The sequence below is a fragment of the Pseudorasbora parva genome, chromosome 23, assembly GCF_024679245.1.
Source record: "Pseudorasbora parva isolate DD20220531a chromosome 23, ASM2467924v1, whole genome shotgun sequence".
Classification (NCBI taxonomy): domain Eukaryota; kingdom Metazoa; phylum Chordata; class Actinopteri; order Cypriniformes; family Gobionidae; genus Pseudorasbora; species Pseudorasbora parva.
In genome coordinates this window covers 14,423,302-14,439,149 of record NC_090194.1, presented here as the reverse complement: position 1 = coordinate 14,439,149, position 15,848 = coordinate 14,423,302, and the positions used below count along the sequence as shown (strand labels likewise).

Genomic DNA, 15,848 nt, shown 5'->3' with positions numbered 1-15,848 from the left:
AATGGTTTCAGAGAAGCGTGGGGGCTGGTTTTATAAGAAGCCCGTCTGCACACACTGGAGGAAATGTCCAGTCTACTTCCCAAGATAATGCTTTACATTTATACATTTGGCAGACACTTTTATTCAAAGCAAAATGCATTACATTAAGAAGACATTTGAACATATGCAATACATCTTATACTCTGCACTGGTCTATCAAAATGTCAAATTATCTGATACTTTTTGACCAATAATATAATTTTTTTATATAATTTTGTTTGTACTGTTTTGTGCTTTTTCCCTGTTGGTAGCACCACATGACGGACAAAGTTTTTCAGATGTTTAAGTAGCTTGTCACTGGAAAAGTTACACTACTAAGCTACTGTAATGAGGCTGTGCGATTAATCGTATAATCGATTTTAGTTTTTGCCTTCCAACGATTATGAAAAACAAGATAATCGAGGTAAAACGATTATTGTTCTGCTGCCTTATTCCATTCAGCACACCTTCCTTTCCTTCACAGCAGTGCGCTTTCGTTCATCCCTAAAAGTCCAAACTTTACATCCAAATCAGCTGAGTAAGCGAGTGTTGTATAGGCAGTCTACTGTTGCGGAACTGCGGGATGTGTTTGATATAAAACAGTTTTATAAAAAAGCATTAAGCAGGAAAAGAAACACTGTTCCCAGGCGGATTTCCGCACTCCGAGACGGAGCTGAAAGCAGATAGCAAATGGGCTTCGGATCATGCGCACCTAAACGCGTACACACAAATATGTCAAAAATAGTTGAAAGAAGAATAGTCTTAGTTCACCCAAGGATAAAAATTAGCCCATGATTTACTCACGCTCAAGTCATCCTAGAAGTATGTGACATTCTTCTTTCAGACGAATACAATCCTGGCTAATCCAAGCATTATAATGGCAGGCCTAAATTTTAAGTCTAAAAAAGTGCATCCATGCATTATATAAGTAATCCACACGGCACCGGGGGTTAATAAAGGCCTTCTGAAGGGAATCAATGGGTTCGTGTAAGAAAAATATCCATATTTAACACAGTATAAAGTATAAAATATTGTGCCAGTTACACATTTTTCATAAGTTGAATATGGAAGGCGGTCTGGTGGAAGCTAGATATTTTACTGCTGTTAGATGTAGCACAAGCATTTTGAACTGAGAGAGGTATAAAAATATCTTTGTAAGTAGGCTACTGTACATGAAGATAAGCTAAAATCACAAGACAGAAGTTTGTGCAGCCCTATAGACCTCAGTCTAGGGTAGCGCCATTTTTAAGTTTTGACAGGAATAACAACGAGGATGTGAGGGACAGAATACAGTGCGTTCAATGGATTGTGCTGTTGTTTAACAATATACATTGTTCAGCTTATGAAAGGTCATAAAAACGGCAAAATCCTTTATACAGTGAGGGCCACTGTAAAGATTGTAAAGACCATTACATACTTTTTTTCTTGTGGGTGTCCGAGAACTATCGTGTGATTGGTCAGACATTTAAAGTGGGCGTGGTTTATGCAGAGAAACGCAGATGTCCGGCACCTGCTTTTCTCGTGAAGTATGGAATGTACCGGCCAGAACGAACTTTGTTCCTTTTCGTGCCACCTCGAGAACAAATTTCTTTGTTCTTGCAGTGCATGTCCCAAGCTTAAACGTGCAGTATGCAACTTTTGGCCACTAGGGGTCACTCATTCAAAATAATAACAACAGACGTACTTTGAGGACGTCGGGAAAGTGCGTGGGCTCATGGGAGTTGTTGTCATTGTCACTGTCAACCAGCGAATCTGGCATCTCCAGCAGAAAACATGTTCACTGACAAGGTAATTGTTATATTACATCTCTATTATTGTTAAGTTTAGTTACGGCTTTTCACGTTATGTAATGTAAATCTAATGAAATAGCAGCGAGCTACCGTTACTTAACAAACTTATCAGTAACGTTAGCTAATGTGTGAGACAGAATGTTGTGCAGCGGTCGCTATGTCAACATACCTATAAGTTGGTAGGCTATGTTGACATATTAACCGCGCATCATAATTTGAGTTACTCAAATTATAGATATGTTGACATGGCATCCGCGATTGTCGAACATTCTGCTTCTCCAAGGTTTACACGTCTCTTGCTTCTTCTACTGTCCCAAAATCTTCTCGGGTCATTTTTTTCACCCGTACGTTTGCGCTTTGTTGAGCTGGCAAAACGTACAGGCAAAGAGTAGTCATGATCCATTATCATACAGACTTTTTTATACGGGTGTTCCCCTTATACTGTCAGTGTTCCTCTTTGAGTTTGGCGGTTCCGCCGAGTTCCGCAGGAAGCAAGACGCAAACGTGGATATGACGTGAAAGACGGGCGACATAACGGAAATAAAGACACGGTCCGTGTCTTCAAATTAAAATATTAATTTCTCTGGATTTAGAAGTTAATTGGAACTGTCGGGATAATGTAAACACACAACTTTAAAAAATATATAACATAGATATAGTGATCTTTTATATTTTTAATGCTGAAACATTACATATTGTGCCTTTAAGTCTATCCCTCACAGCCTCGTTTTCATCCGTTTTAAATTCAACAATCAATATGGCATCTAACCTGACTAAGGTCTATACTTGCGTATGAGAAGACTGATTTACTTGCCGACGTGTAGAAGATGTGCTCTCTGCAAAGCTGGTCAACAATAAACTCTTTCTTCTGCAATCTCCTGTCCTCTGTTTCATTAAACCGTCCTCTGGCAACGGCTCTCAGCGAGTCCATTGTCAAATTATACCTGATGACTGGAGCGAAACGGCATTTAAAAACACAGAAAATTAAAGACTCGATTGACAAGACATAAAGAAAGAGCATCAGTGACTCACCAGTTCCTGTTTTTGTGTCTTTGTCAGACTTGATCCGGTAACTGAAACACACTTTGGTCTTCACACATACTGTGGTCCTCCCGTGCACCTGACAGGTCTGCTGCAGATTGATCTTGCTTGGGTCGAAGGTCATATTAGCAAGAAGCTCTGCAACATCCCGAGACCTGGATTAAACAAGTTCAACAAGATGTTTATGTGAATAGAGCTGCATTTGGAGGATTAATAGGTGTCTCATTTTATTCTGTACAACAACAGCTGGTTCGTAGATCATAGAGAGTTTTCAGTCCAACTAAATACTTCAGATGGTCTCCAAAAATGTAATATGTGGTCAATTACAGGCGAATGGAGGGCTGGGTGGTGCAGCTTGGGGAGTGAAGATGGCAGAGGTCACTAGACTCTATGGCTTTGCTCTACAGTCGCAAAGTCTCAGCATTAGGGGTCATTTTGTGGCCACTCTGGAATCTGTGATCTCTACAGGGGGATCTAAGAAAGGAAATGCTGCCAAGAGTTTATTTTGTGGTTGGAGGCTCTCTCACACAGTTTCAGAGCCCAACAGAAATGGGTCATAGCGGAGGGACATAACCCCTGACGGACAAGCTTCTGCGATGTGGGACGTTTAGGCTTAGGTCCAAATTTGAGACAGCTGCTGTGGGTGGGAACCAGGAAGACAGACATCCAGAGGGTAGTAAGTTCAAGTTTCATACCCGTGGCTTTTATAGCCCCAGCCATTAGTGGGAATTTAAGATGTTGTACTACAGAATAGATTGCGATGAATAAATAAAAGTTTTGTTGACACACTCAAATAAAAATGAAGCTTTAAGTCAAGCACACTCACCAATAAAGTGCGGCCCCTCCTATTCCTCCGATAGTGACGTCAATGATACCATCATCATTCAAATCCATGATGCCGTGAATTGACTGGCCAAAGAACTTCATGCTCTCTCCATCTCCTCCAGCAGCAATACGCTAAACACAGACGAACACAAATACCAGATTTATTGTATTATTATAGTCATTATTAATTTATTATTATATTATTAAGTTATATTAATAAAATCTGTATTAGGATAGTAAATACATTACATTAACTAAATAGAAATATGACATGTATTTGTATTAATAAAGCTTATATTAATATAATAAATATCACTATACGTATTAAACAATTACACAATATTTATAATATTAGAGTGTAAACATATGGTATTTTATGAATAAAACAAAAATAACATCTTTATTTCATTATTATATTCATGATAATATATTTACATTTATTTAATCAAAACTTAAGGAGTATATATATATATATATTTGAATAGTTCTTGCGTGCATCACAAATACAATACAAGCATTTATTGTGTTAAAATGCAACTGTACGTAAATACCATATATGTTTGTTCTAATCACCAAGGTGACCTCTTGATGCTATGTTTAAAAGATTTCTTACCTGCACATACTTCTCCTTTATGGATTTGTGAGAACCGTGGTAAATATACACCGCCCCTCTGTGGTCGTTCTCCAAAGGTGATCCGATCACTATGTCATTGAAGTTGTCCAGGTTGAGGTCGGGAACGGCAGCGATTGCAGTGCCAAAGCGTGCGCCGCAGGGCTCGTTCTTATTGATGCTTTTACAGTTGCTCCGAGAGTTAGCCGTACAACAGGTCTGATTGAGCGGCTTCAGTGTCATCTCATGGTTAAACAGCCCACTCTGAGGGTAAAAATCACATACACAGAGTAAATGCCTGAGATACGGCAGCTCTCAGTGTGGCCTGCAGCCTTGTGGTTGTTGAAGATATGGGTAAAAATGTACGTTTGAATCCTGCCAGATTGTGACCTTGAGTAAGACGTTTGAACTAGAAATTGTACCCCAGGTTGCTCCATGGGATTGAGTGATAATGAAGAAAAACCCTAAAACTTTTGAGACTTTTTGGAGAAAGGATGAAACTGTTTCAAAGATGGTTAAATAACAGGAAAAAAGACGAAATCATCATCACCAAAAATTCCATATTTAAAAAAAGATATAGTTATTATTATATTTGTACAATTTATCATATGAATAAAGTGTAAATTAATATAACAGATATTGCATTATATGTACAAAAATACAGTATATTATTATAAAGTTTCTATAAACATAAAAAATACTGCATTAAATGAATTAAAAAGTAATACAATATTTATTAATTAAATTCATATTAATATAACAACTAATACATTATATGCATACAACATTTGATCAACAAAAACTGAGATTTTGAGACTTTTTTGAGAAAATATAAAACCTAAAAACAGGTGAGTTTGAGGGGAGTTAAACAGGAAAGAAGAGACAATCCATATTTCAATATGCAAATTTGTCGGTAAGATTTATTGAATAGCAAGCATTGTAAGAACATAATTCAAAGGTTTAAAAGGGTTTTAAGGGTTGCATTTATGTCCATAGTGTAAATGGAGTCTGTATGTTAAGTGTTCCAATCAAATCAAAATAAATATGTGGGCTCAATAGTGCTGCCTTGCAAACAGTAAAATGCTTCACAAAAAAACACTGACCAAAAACCGATAGAAATTGCTCCATTTACACCATTATTGGAAGATCTTGAGAGCAGGTGCTCCGCAGAGGCTGGTATTTTGCTGGAGATATTACAGTTTCATTAGATTTCCATTCCCATGATGCCAAGCTCTCATTCCAACCCTTCCCCTGCTCTGGGACCATTTATCTCAGGCTGAACACCAACACAATACACACTCCCTGAAGACAGATCCAAATTTACTGCTCCCACATGCTCTGGGATGGAATGAAGGTACTACACTCCCCTACACATGTTTTCAGTATGTGGAATGAGGCACATCACACACAGATTTAAGACACACACACACCTCATTGAGTTTGTAGACGTAGACTTGACCTTGTTCGTCTCTCTCTGAACCCATATACATGGGAGCTCCGACCAGAAGGATGTCAGTGTAATTGTCACGGTCAATGTCATGCGTCTGGAGGACGCTGCCAAAATAGGAGCCGATCTACGAAAAACATGACAGAAAGAAAAAATATTTTTTTACTTACTAATGGAAATCTATTGAGAACAATGGTAATGACAAAACACTCAAGTAAAAATTACAATAATGACTACATTAGTGACAATTTAGAGAGGAAATTTAAAAAATCTGCCACAAAAAATCTATAAATAAACAAACATAAATATGAATGTTCCTTCAAATTACATGTTTTAATTTAGATGTTTTATTGATTTTGTGGTAAAATGACGCCACTGCCCTGTTCTCCTTCGTTTCGATGAGTTGCGTGACCACAGCTATATGCTCAGATAGGATGAGATTACATTAATGAGTGGGCTAACACACTAATGTGAGTAAAAAGTTTTTTGTTATATGGAATAGTATTGCATTGTTTTATATTGTTTATGTCTAACTAAACATACCTTAGCATGCTGTCAAATATTGGTGAATCCTTTATTTGTTGGTTCATTCATTGCGATTCGGGATCAAGCTCTGAAATGTATTCGTCCTAGGGCTGTGTGTGTGTAAGGTTCACGGTTATATCCACCGATCGGGCAGGCCAAGTCATAAAAATTAACATTCCAATCAATCGGAGGATAAATCATTGTGTTTGTTTGATAAAGATATTTTGCGAGCCCTGGGGGCGATTCATTTCGGTTGCATTTCCCCACACGCCCACAATCACTCACAGTACTCGCAGGGGAGCTGAAGCTCATTAAATATGCAAATCGTATCCAATCCTAGCCGTGGGCTATACTTTCAAGTCTTCAGTGCGTCACGCCCATAAAAACCCAGCGTTTTGGAGAGAGCCTCAAAACCAGTGTAGAAAATAGCCTATTACTTATTAGTTATGATGTTTTATAATGTAAATCGATGCAAATATCATAAGTTGACCTCAGGCAACAGTATTGAAAAAAAAGCCAGTTCACGACACCGTTAAAATAAATTTCAAAATATATAATATAAATATAATTTCTTTATTTTTTTGTGATTTTGGGGTGAAATGTTATAAGATTATGCTTATAAATATTTATTTAGAAAATATAATTTCTTTAAATGTCTATTTTCTTTTGATAGTTGGGGTGAAATGTGATCTAAACATCTTTATATAATTTCTTTATTTTTTGATTTGGGTGTGAAATAATCCAGCCAAAATTGCTTGAGGTTTTTACTGTGAATGTTTTATGGATATACCTGCTCTCCTTCCAACGTCTGTGTTATGGTGAAGTTTTCTCCGTCCAAGCGGTACACCGTGACACGTCCGCTGTGGTTAAACCGTGGCGCTCCTGTGATGTACAGCACTCCCTTGGGTGTGTACGCTGACTGCACATCATAACCTGCAAGCAAAACCACACTGCAACCTTCACTACCACACAACTAACCCAACCTCAAAAAGCATTTGCAGTAGTCTGCATGCTTAATATGAAACAGCTGGTGCTAAAATCATAAACTGTTTCATTAACGAGGACACAGACATCGTTGGGAGTAATGTTAGAATAAACCAACTTGACCGATTGTAAATCTTTTTTCTTAAATCATCATTTGCGAAACTGTGCTTCCGAGCAGCTCGTTCTCCAAACACATTTATCAGGCAGAGTCATTTCAAGTCACTCCCGTTGTTTCATTCTGGAGCGACATCCTTAAAAGGGGATGTGCAGAGAGTGTGAGCATTTGCACTTACCGTGTGAGTGTTTATGGGATGGGAGAAGATTGTGACTATGTGTTTAGACTACTACCACAATACTGTCCTGTATAATAAGCTTCCCTGTCCCCTTGAGGCTAATATTAAGAAGGATATACCATTCCTGATATGTACATACAGCATTTTTATTGTTTGGTTTCCAAGAAATATAATCATTCATTGACTTGGCTTAACACCCTTAAAGTCTTCTAGGCATGAAGGCCTTAACTACTCTTACTATTAATAAAACTGGCGAAACGACCCAAAAGAATTGGTTAAATGTTGATTTCTTACCTACATATCCCGCCATGCCTTCGTACCTCTGCTCCTCAGGGTTGTGGAAGGTGTTTTTTTTTGGAACGACAAACTCGTTCCCAGATTGCATCACTACAGTCCCATTCCAGTCGTAAGCGCCCACGGCACCCAGCATGACACCCGCCTGTCAGAAAGATTTACAAGGAATATGACAAGTTCAGTATGCAAGTCAAGCAAGCACTTTGAGCTTTAGCTTAGCATATTTGATCAGCTTTACCCATGTGCATTGATGTTTATATGTGAATAAAAGCCGCAATTAAATCTGCTCATCATATAAAGCAATATTGACTGTTTAAAAGACTTGGGATAAACCACATATGGATTACATTTACAAAGTTTTCATAAACTTTTTGAAGCTTCAAAATTTTGTTGGAGCAGACTTTCAATGGAGGGATAGAAATCTCTCAGATTTGATTAAAAATATCTCTATTTTTGATTTGATGATGAAAGTCTTATTGGTTTCGAACGACATGAGGGTAAGTAAATGACAGAACATCACTTTAAGCTAAATGTCCCCCTTGTCCCCCTTTAAAAAAAGAAAAATCTGAGTTACAATGAGACACTTACAATGAAAGTGAATGTGGCCAATTAAAAAATATAAAAATCCTTGACAACGCATTGCTTAAATGGACTGTAAAAATTATGATTTAAACAGTTTTACAGCTTAAACAATACACACGTTCAAACTGAAGAATTCAGTTAGTGCTTTTATAAAATGATCAGCTTTTAAATTCTCAAAAACATTGCTTCATTCACATTATAAGTCCCTCACCCAAACTTCCATTTTTGCACTTTTAAAGGAATAACTTTTACAATATTCAAAACGCCTTAGTATGCAACACTGGATGTGTAATTTACGTAAAACATGTATACAAACAAGTTACACAAAATTTGTTCTGCTCGCATTTTATGACTGAGGAGCAATGTGCTTAGATTCCCCAACAATGCATTTGAAAATCTGTTACTAAGGGTAACACTGTTGTTTCTGTAAAATTGAGAAAGGAAGTGGCACACTGACACATTCAGAGTGCTCTTCCTTCTCTGATTCATAGCTAAACACACAAGCTGCGTGCATTTCCTCTGTCGTTAAGCATGAGACACCAGCAGCAGGATGCCAGAATGAGGTAAATCAGAGAACAGAATCTGATCTATGTTACCATATTCACGAGAGCAGAGCGAGAGAATACTTACTTTAGATGTGTGAGCGCTGAATCCAGACTGAGACATTTCCATCTCGAAGGAGGAGGTGTGCTTCCCAGATGTGGCTGTTAGATATAAAGGCCAATTTTACATTTCTGACACAGATTTGATGAAGAATGTTGTGGTTACTACAACTTTTAACATTAAGAAAAACATGTTCACAACATGACACTATATATGGATTTTAATATTTTCAGAAAAAACTGGGAGGGTGCTGCCAGTGTAAAACTTGCCATGATGTTGTAGGTGTTGTGAATAGTTGCCAGGGTGTTGCTATGCAGTTGCTAAGGGTAGTTGTTAGGGCTTAGCCAGATGGTTTGTTACCTGGGGCCAGTTGCATAAACATAGTTAAGATTGAGTCTTAAGAACTAGTTTGAGGTAGCCTGACAAGCCAGACCCACATCAAGATGTTTGGTCTGGAAACTCACCATAGACAGGGCTCAATCCGAGGGGCGGGATAAACGGTTGTCTTTCAAACTCCCTCTGCACGCGATAGGATAGCGCTACAACCAACCAGAGCAACGAAGGTGAAGCAGAGCTCGTTGAAAGATTAAACTTTCGCCGTATCACTATCCGGTCGGCAAAACTCAGAACACATCGTAAGAATGACTTCAGTGCCGTTCTTTATTCTTTTCTCAGAGAAAAGCTTAACTCCAAGTCTTCCAGAGTCGCGGTCAAAGCTGATTCGAAAGACCGCCATTCGCCAGCTTCTGTGTTTACTAGAAGCATGCAAGCGCAACTCGGCCATCATTATGTTAAGCCCCATCCACCGACTCTATACACGATGTGATTGGCCCGACCAGAGTTTGGCTTTTACATCTCAGACGTGTATTGAGAGTTGCTAGACGACACTCACGGCAGATTAGATTTGCTGCCGCTAGGGTGCGTCTAGATTTCTAGGCTAAGTTTGAGGGCTAATCTTTTTAGATTCGAAATAGACCAATCTACTATTTTATGTAACTGACTTTAAAAAGATTAAACAATCAAATTAGATGACTAACTTTTAAGACTATTCTTAGCAGTTTATGCAACCGGCCACTGTTTTGTTTGATTCATTGTCTGCCATGTGAAAATGTCCACTCACATGTTCCAGTACTGTTAGGGATCTAAACATTTTTAATGTGATGCGTTAGGTACATTACCCTCTAAGGCAAAGATCTTGCTTCCTAAGGCATCGACGATGGTCACTAAAGCAAGTTCATCTGACACATTGAAGAAATGATCGCTTTTCTGCTCACTAGCAATGGCTTCAATTTCGTCAACAAAATTCTTCACCTCATCTGTGCTTTTATTCTGCCGATTATAGTCGCCAAGGACCTATGAAAACCAAATGACATGTGACACATTAAAAAGTAACAAAGTAACAGTCTGTTGGCTTTAAGTTTTCCTACTGAAAGCACTGAAATCATGTAGCACAGTATTTCTTCCTTTTTGATTATTATTATAATACATGGATGAATGCACTTACAGCAATGGCAAACCTCTCGATACCATCTTCTTCACACTCATTAATGACACGCTTCAAGTCGAAGTGGTCATGTGACTCCCCATCTGTGACGATCACCATGACTTTTTTGACCCCTGGTCTTGCTCCTCGCTCCACTGTAAAGGCCTCTTTCCTTTAGAAAACAAACAACATCAGGTCAAGATTCTGCACAATGTTTCCGAAACTTCCTTTGCCTGAATAGACACTGACAATTATTATTGCTATTAGATGATTTTTCTGAAATACAACTTCCAATTTTGAAAGTAGATTGAGAATCCTATTTTTGTTGTAGCCTCAGACTTTGGGACTGAACGGTAAGCGCAGTACCTTGCAGTATCAATGCCGAGAGCTGTCATGGTTTTGTGGCCGGTTCTTTGAGGTATCTTGCCGGCTTCCTGAACAAGGTCTTTTGTGTTACTGAACTGGCTGAGATTGAAGACATGGCCAACATCATCCCCGTACGACACAATGCCCACCTGGAGAAGCAACCCCCCCCCCAAAAAAACACACAAGTTAAGTCAAGCCAAGTCAACTTTATTTATATAGCGCTTTTATAATGGTGATTGTTTCAAAGCAGCTTCATAGTGTTAAACAGGAAAATATTGTAACAAAATTTGATTCGGCTGTACCGTCGCCTTGGAGAAAACGATGTTATCAGTTCATTTCAATTTATCATACAGTGAGAATGTGGGCAGATCACAGATATAGTTGCTACAGTTAATTTAGTAATTAATTTTATTTTTATATTTATTTGAAAACTTAGATCGAAATTTTAGTGTCCCCAACTGAGCAAGCCAAGCTAAAGGCGACAGTGGCAAAGAACCAAAACTCCAGGGCATAATGGAGAAAAATAAACCTTGGGAGAAACCAGGCTCAGTCAGGGTGCCAGTTCCCCTCTGGCCTACACACACATACTTCAGGTGGTGCCACCAAACACGGACCGTTTGGGTGGCCCCCAGACACACAGTCGTCTTTCTCTGCTAAATGTCTGTGCTTGAGCTGACTCAAATGTGATGTCATCCTCTCAAAAAAACTTGAACATTTATTTAGCCATGGAATATGTGGTCTTCCCCCAGCTCAGCGTTCTGGTGCCATATTTTCCAGCGGCATGCTCAAGAAAGCCTTTATTTCCCTAGGACCAAACCACCCAGTAACTTCTCCATGGAAAGTCTTTATGTAACACTCCTTGTAATGATGTTAATATAAGCTGATGGCACTTGATGAACACAACTTTGACTAAATAAATTGCTTTGGTTTGTTAGAAAACAAATCCAATCATTTAAAATCCTATTTAAAGGCAGCGCTCATCCAAGAAAGATGGTATTATGTACAGATATCTTTCCAAACCAAATGGCTTTAAAATGTGTTTTTGTTAATTGTAATAAAGCGGAAAATCTGAAATAGAACATTAGATGAAAAACTGGAATAATTGGAATAAAAGTAGTTCAACTGCACTAAAAAAAAGTGTGTTGGATTTACATGATTTAATTGTGTATATCGTCCCACATGAATCTATAAAGTTAAACAAACATCATTGTTAGTGTAATTTCAACATTGTGCAATGAATACATTTTAGGTGACCCGATCTAGTAGCTTAAAAGTGCATTTTAGGATTCCCTGAAATGATTCAGACATTTAATTTTATATATATTTATTTAAAGGAAGTGTATGTAAGATTGTGGCCAAAACTGGTACTGCAATCAATGTCCCCTCTCCCCCTCCCCCCTGACTCGAGGTTGCCAGATAGGCTACAGGATCCAGCAGGAACGTTTGTAGCTACAGCTGTGGTAACTAGAACAGAGCTGGCAACCCGGATGCCGAAACACTACTGACTTTGTGATTGGTCGACAGGTGGAGGGTGGAGCTTCAGGCTAAAACACAACATGTCAACATCTACGTCAGTTGAGGGCTGCAACAACAACTTTTAAATGACAATATCCTGGCCGGACTACTGTTGTCAGTGATATAAGTATTTGAAAAGAACATGATTTCTGAATGCCTATTGACATATCAGGGCCATTTTATGATTAATTGAAATACGTTTCTTACGTTTCTTTAATTAATTTTATTTCAATGTTGCACAACTGAATTATAATATTGCACTAGCCAGTTATCAAACTTTTAGCTGGCAATAGCACACATTAGCATCTTAAATGCTAAACATTAAAAGCTCCATCAACCAAGCTGTTATGACATTAGTTGTTTTACTCCACAGCCGAAGCTAATGCTCCACTCTTCTCCACAATGGTAACCCACTGTAATTAAAATGTTCTAATTATTCCAACATAATTGAATATTAAACACTATTAAACACAATCAAGTCTCCTCTTGATTGTGTTTAATAGTGCTCAAAAATACATAAAATAACACTTACATATAAAATAACAACATTTACGCTCTCTTGAATTAGCCATAGGCAAAGCAAGCTGGGAACTAACAAGCCCCGCCCAGTTTCAGTTAATGGATCACAAATCATTGTTGTAATCTCAACGGATTAAGTGAACTTTAATTTGACTTATATTTAAGTGGATTGAACACAATCAAATTAAGTTAGGACAAAATGCATAGCAATCGTGTTGCTTTAGCTCATATTAATTAAGCAATTTGAACAAGCAATACAAAAATCTGTGTGGAAGTGCTAAAATGTATTAAAAAAATAAAGCTAAACATTGTAAATTGTGATTATTTTAAATGAATTACATTTTGTGAAACGATTTGTTTTTATGAAATGTAGTGGAGTGATAAAAGTATGATATTATGCTCTGGAATGTCGTGAAGTAGAAATACAATAGAAATACTCTGATGAAGTACAGCTACTTGACAAATGTACTCAAGTACAGTAACAAGGTTAAATTACTGTGTTTAACATACGTAGTAGATACTGTATTTTAAACTGTTGTCATTTTAAGGTGTTTCAAAGCTAGACTACAAGGTTGCTCAGAAAAGCACTACAATCCAAAAAATCTCACCCGGGCCGGTCCGACTTCAATACTCTGTAGAAATTTTTTCAGGAAGTCAGTAATGGGATCCCAGGGGTAGATGCTGTTGGAACCGTCCAACACTATGACAATATCCATATCCTGCTTGCACTCTGAAACAGGCAGATATAACTAATGAACACCTTCATTACAATTATACTAGTGAGAAAGAGAAATAAATATCCCAATGCTTTTGTTTAAATTACAGAAAGGCAGCTGAAGGCTAACAGCCACTTGGAGGTTTACATATAGGAATTACACTACATAGCTCACTGTAAAACTTACATAAAAAATGTTATGAATATGTACATGACATTTATAACAAATATAGACTTAGCCTGCACATCTGAATGCTAACCAGAGCTGTTTGCCATTCAGAATCGAATTAAGGCATCAAGTTTGTATTTAATGAAGCGTACTTCAAATGAAATGATGCAACGGTCTTTCCTGTGGTTGGAGATGAGCGAGAAGTTCATTGTTGCTATGATACTTCATACAGTATGTGTGTGTGTGTTTATGATGAGTCACTGGCTCCATGTTGCATTGGTTGGTGTCAGCTCTCCTAAACACTGTCCTAACATGGATATGCGGGGCAAGGGGGACCGGCTGTGGTTTACACGGTTGGAATGCGCTAATGTACACTAACAACACGTGTGTCGTACCTCGTACAGTTGGAGCGATGGAATTGAGGACTTTGAAGGAGGAGCTGACGTTCGAGCAGATCCCAGTGATGTACTGCTGTCTACCACACATGTAGCCATACTGAGGACCACAGGCCTGTCCAGAGGGTACGAGAGAGAGAAAGAGATCGGACCACTGAGGAACAGGAGTAGCTGACATGACATGTAACTCTACAGTCCTCACAGAATTTTTTTTTTTTTGCTAAACAGCAAAGATCAAAGATTCAAAGCTGCAGTTTTTGAGTCACATATTTGCATGGCGTGGTACAAGATTGTGCTAAAACACAATTAAGCCTTTGGAAACTCTATAACAAAACGGCATTAGCTTGTGCTGTTACACATTCATAGATTTAGCCATTGCCTGTGTTAAATTTGAGTAGCAAACATGGTCATGTCAAAAGAGCTCGCACAAAAGCTACAGAGAACAGATTGGTTTTATTACAGTAAAAAGTTTATGGCTACAAGATTTCCAAAACACTAAAAGTTCCTAGAGACACAGCTGTCTGCCTTATTCATAAGTTTAAAATTTGAGGGTGAAGAAAAAGCACACTATCATTAACCCTCATTCTTCCCTCGTACTTAGTAACAAACCCATCCCTCGTGTGACCTGAAAAATGACACAAAGCTCTAAAATTATGCTTACTTTTTACTGTTAACTTACTGTTTACTGTTTTTTTTTTTTTTTTTTTTGGGGGGGGGGTTATTTGCCTTTAAATTACTAGATTTTATCAATAAATAATAAACAAATAATATTTTAAGCACACTCTTCACATTCTTTCTTTGAATTAATTACAAACTTAAACTCACAATTGAATGCATAACCCTTTTAAATCAGCTCAAAATTTTACATTGGGTGTCTTTATCGACCTCTTGTTGAAAAATAATAATATAGCATGATGTCAAATTGATCCGAGAGCTATAAGGATTTGTTCCCCAAATACACAACTCGGTACAAAGTCATTCAAAATGATTTTAGGGGAATAAAACGATGAGCAGAGCAACTGAGAAAACCACTAAATTTGCTGCAAAGACTTACAAGATGACCTTATAAAAGGGGGGAAACATTTCAATGCAGAGTAAGAAGAACACTACACGCATGGCCTTCATGTTGGTACATCTTGCCGAATGCATGCACTCTTGACCAAGAAGAACAAAAAGGCAAAAGTATATAGGCTAAATTCATTTGGATAGACCTGTGAAGTTCTGGAAGAATGTTTTATGGAGTGATGTGACCAAGCTGGAACTTTTGGGATCCATGGACCAGCAAAAAAGGTAAAAGGCAAAGCTTATGAGCAGACGAACACCATCTCCATCGTCAAACATGCAGTCATACCAGTCTTGTTTTAGGGGTGCTTTGCTGTTGCAGGAAGTGGAAATTTTGACTGTTTAAAGGAAATTATGAATTCCTTGACGTATCAAGCCATTATGGCACAGAATGTGACGCCTTCGGTGCAGAGACTGAAGCTTGATGATCAATGGACTTTCTTGCAGGACCGCCATTCAAAAGAACATCCAAATCTACTTAAGCTTGGTTCAGGGATCAGTCATAGAAGGTTCTTGAGTGGCCTGTACAGTCTTCAGATTTAGATCTCATGGAATTTGAAGAAAGCAGTGGAAACATGAAAAATAATCAATGATCTCAAGCTTTTTCAAGCA

General features: G+C 38.0%; 1 protein-coding gene across 2 annotated transcripts in view; it reads right to left on the bottom strand.

Moving 5' to 3' along the window:
• Window positions 1-15,848, bottom strand: part of itga1 (integrin, alpha 1) — a 60,492-nt gene that overhangs the window by 15,364 nt on the left and 29,280 nt on the right. For both annotated transcript variants that reach the window (XM_067433368.1, XM_067433369.1), the window contains 13 exons: window positions 14,175-14,289; window positions 13,504-13,625; window positions 10,862-11,010; window positions 10,517-10,667; window positions 10,191-10,365; window positions 9,040-9,113; window positions 7,828-7,972; window positions 7,047-7,189; window positions 5,715-5,858; window positions 4,288-4,548; window positions 3,676-3,806; window positions 2,841-3,004; window positions 2,623-2,759 (listed from right to left, as the gene is read on the bottom strand). In XM_067433368.1, coding sequence (XP_067289469.1) covers window positions 2,623-2,759; window positions 2,841-3,004; window positions 3,676-3,806; window positions 4,288-4,548; window positions 5,715-5,858; window positions 7,047-7,189; window positions 7,828-7,972; window positions 9,040-9,113; window positions 10,191-10,365; window positions 10,517-10,667; window positions 10,862-11,010; window positions 13,504-13,625; window positions 14,175-14,289 — 1,911 coding nt within the window. The remainder of the gene's footprint in view (window positions 1-2,622; window positions 2,760-2,840; window positions 3,005-3,675; window positions 3,807-4,287; window positions 4,549-5,714; window positions 5,859-7,046; window positions 7,190-7,827; window positions 7,973-9,039; window positions 9,114-10,190; window positions 10,366-10,516; window positions 10,668-10,861; window positions 11,011-13,503; window positions 13,626-14,174; window positions 14,290-15,848) is intronic.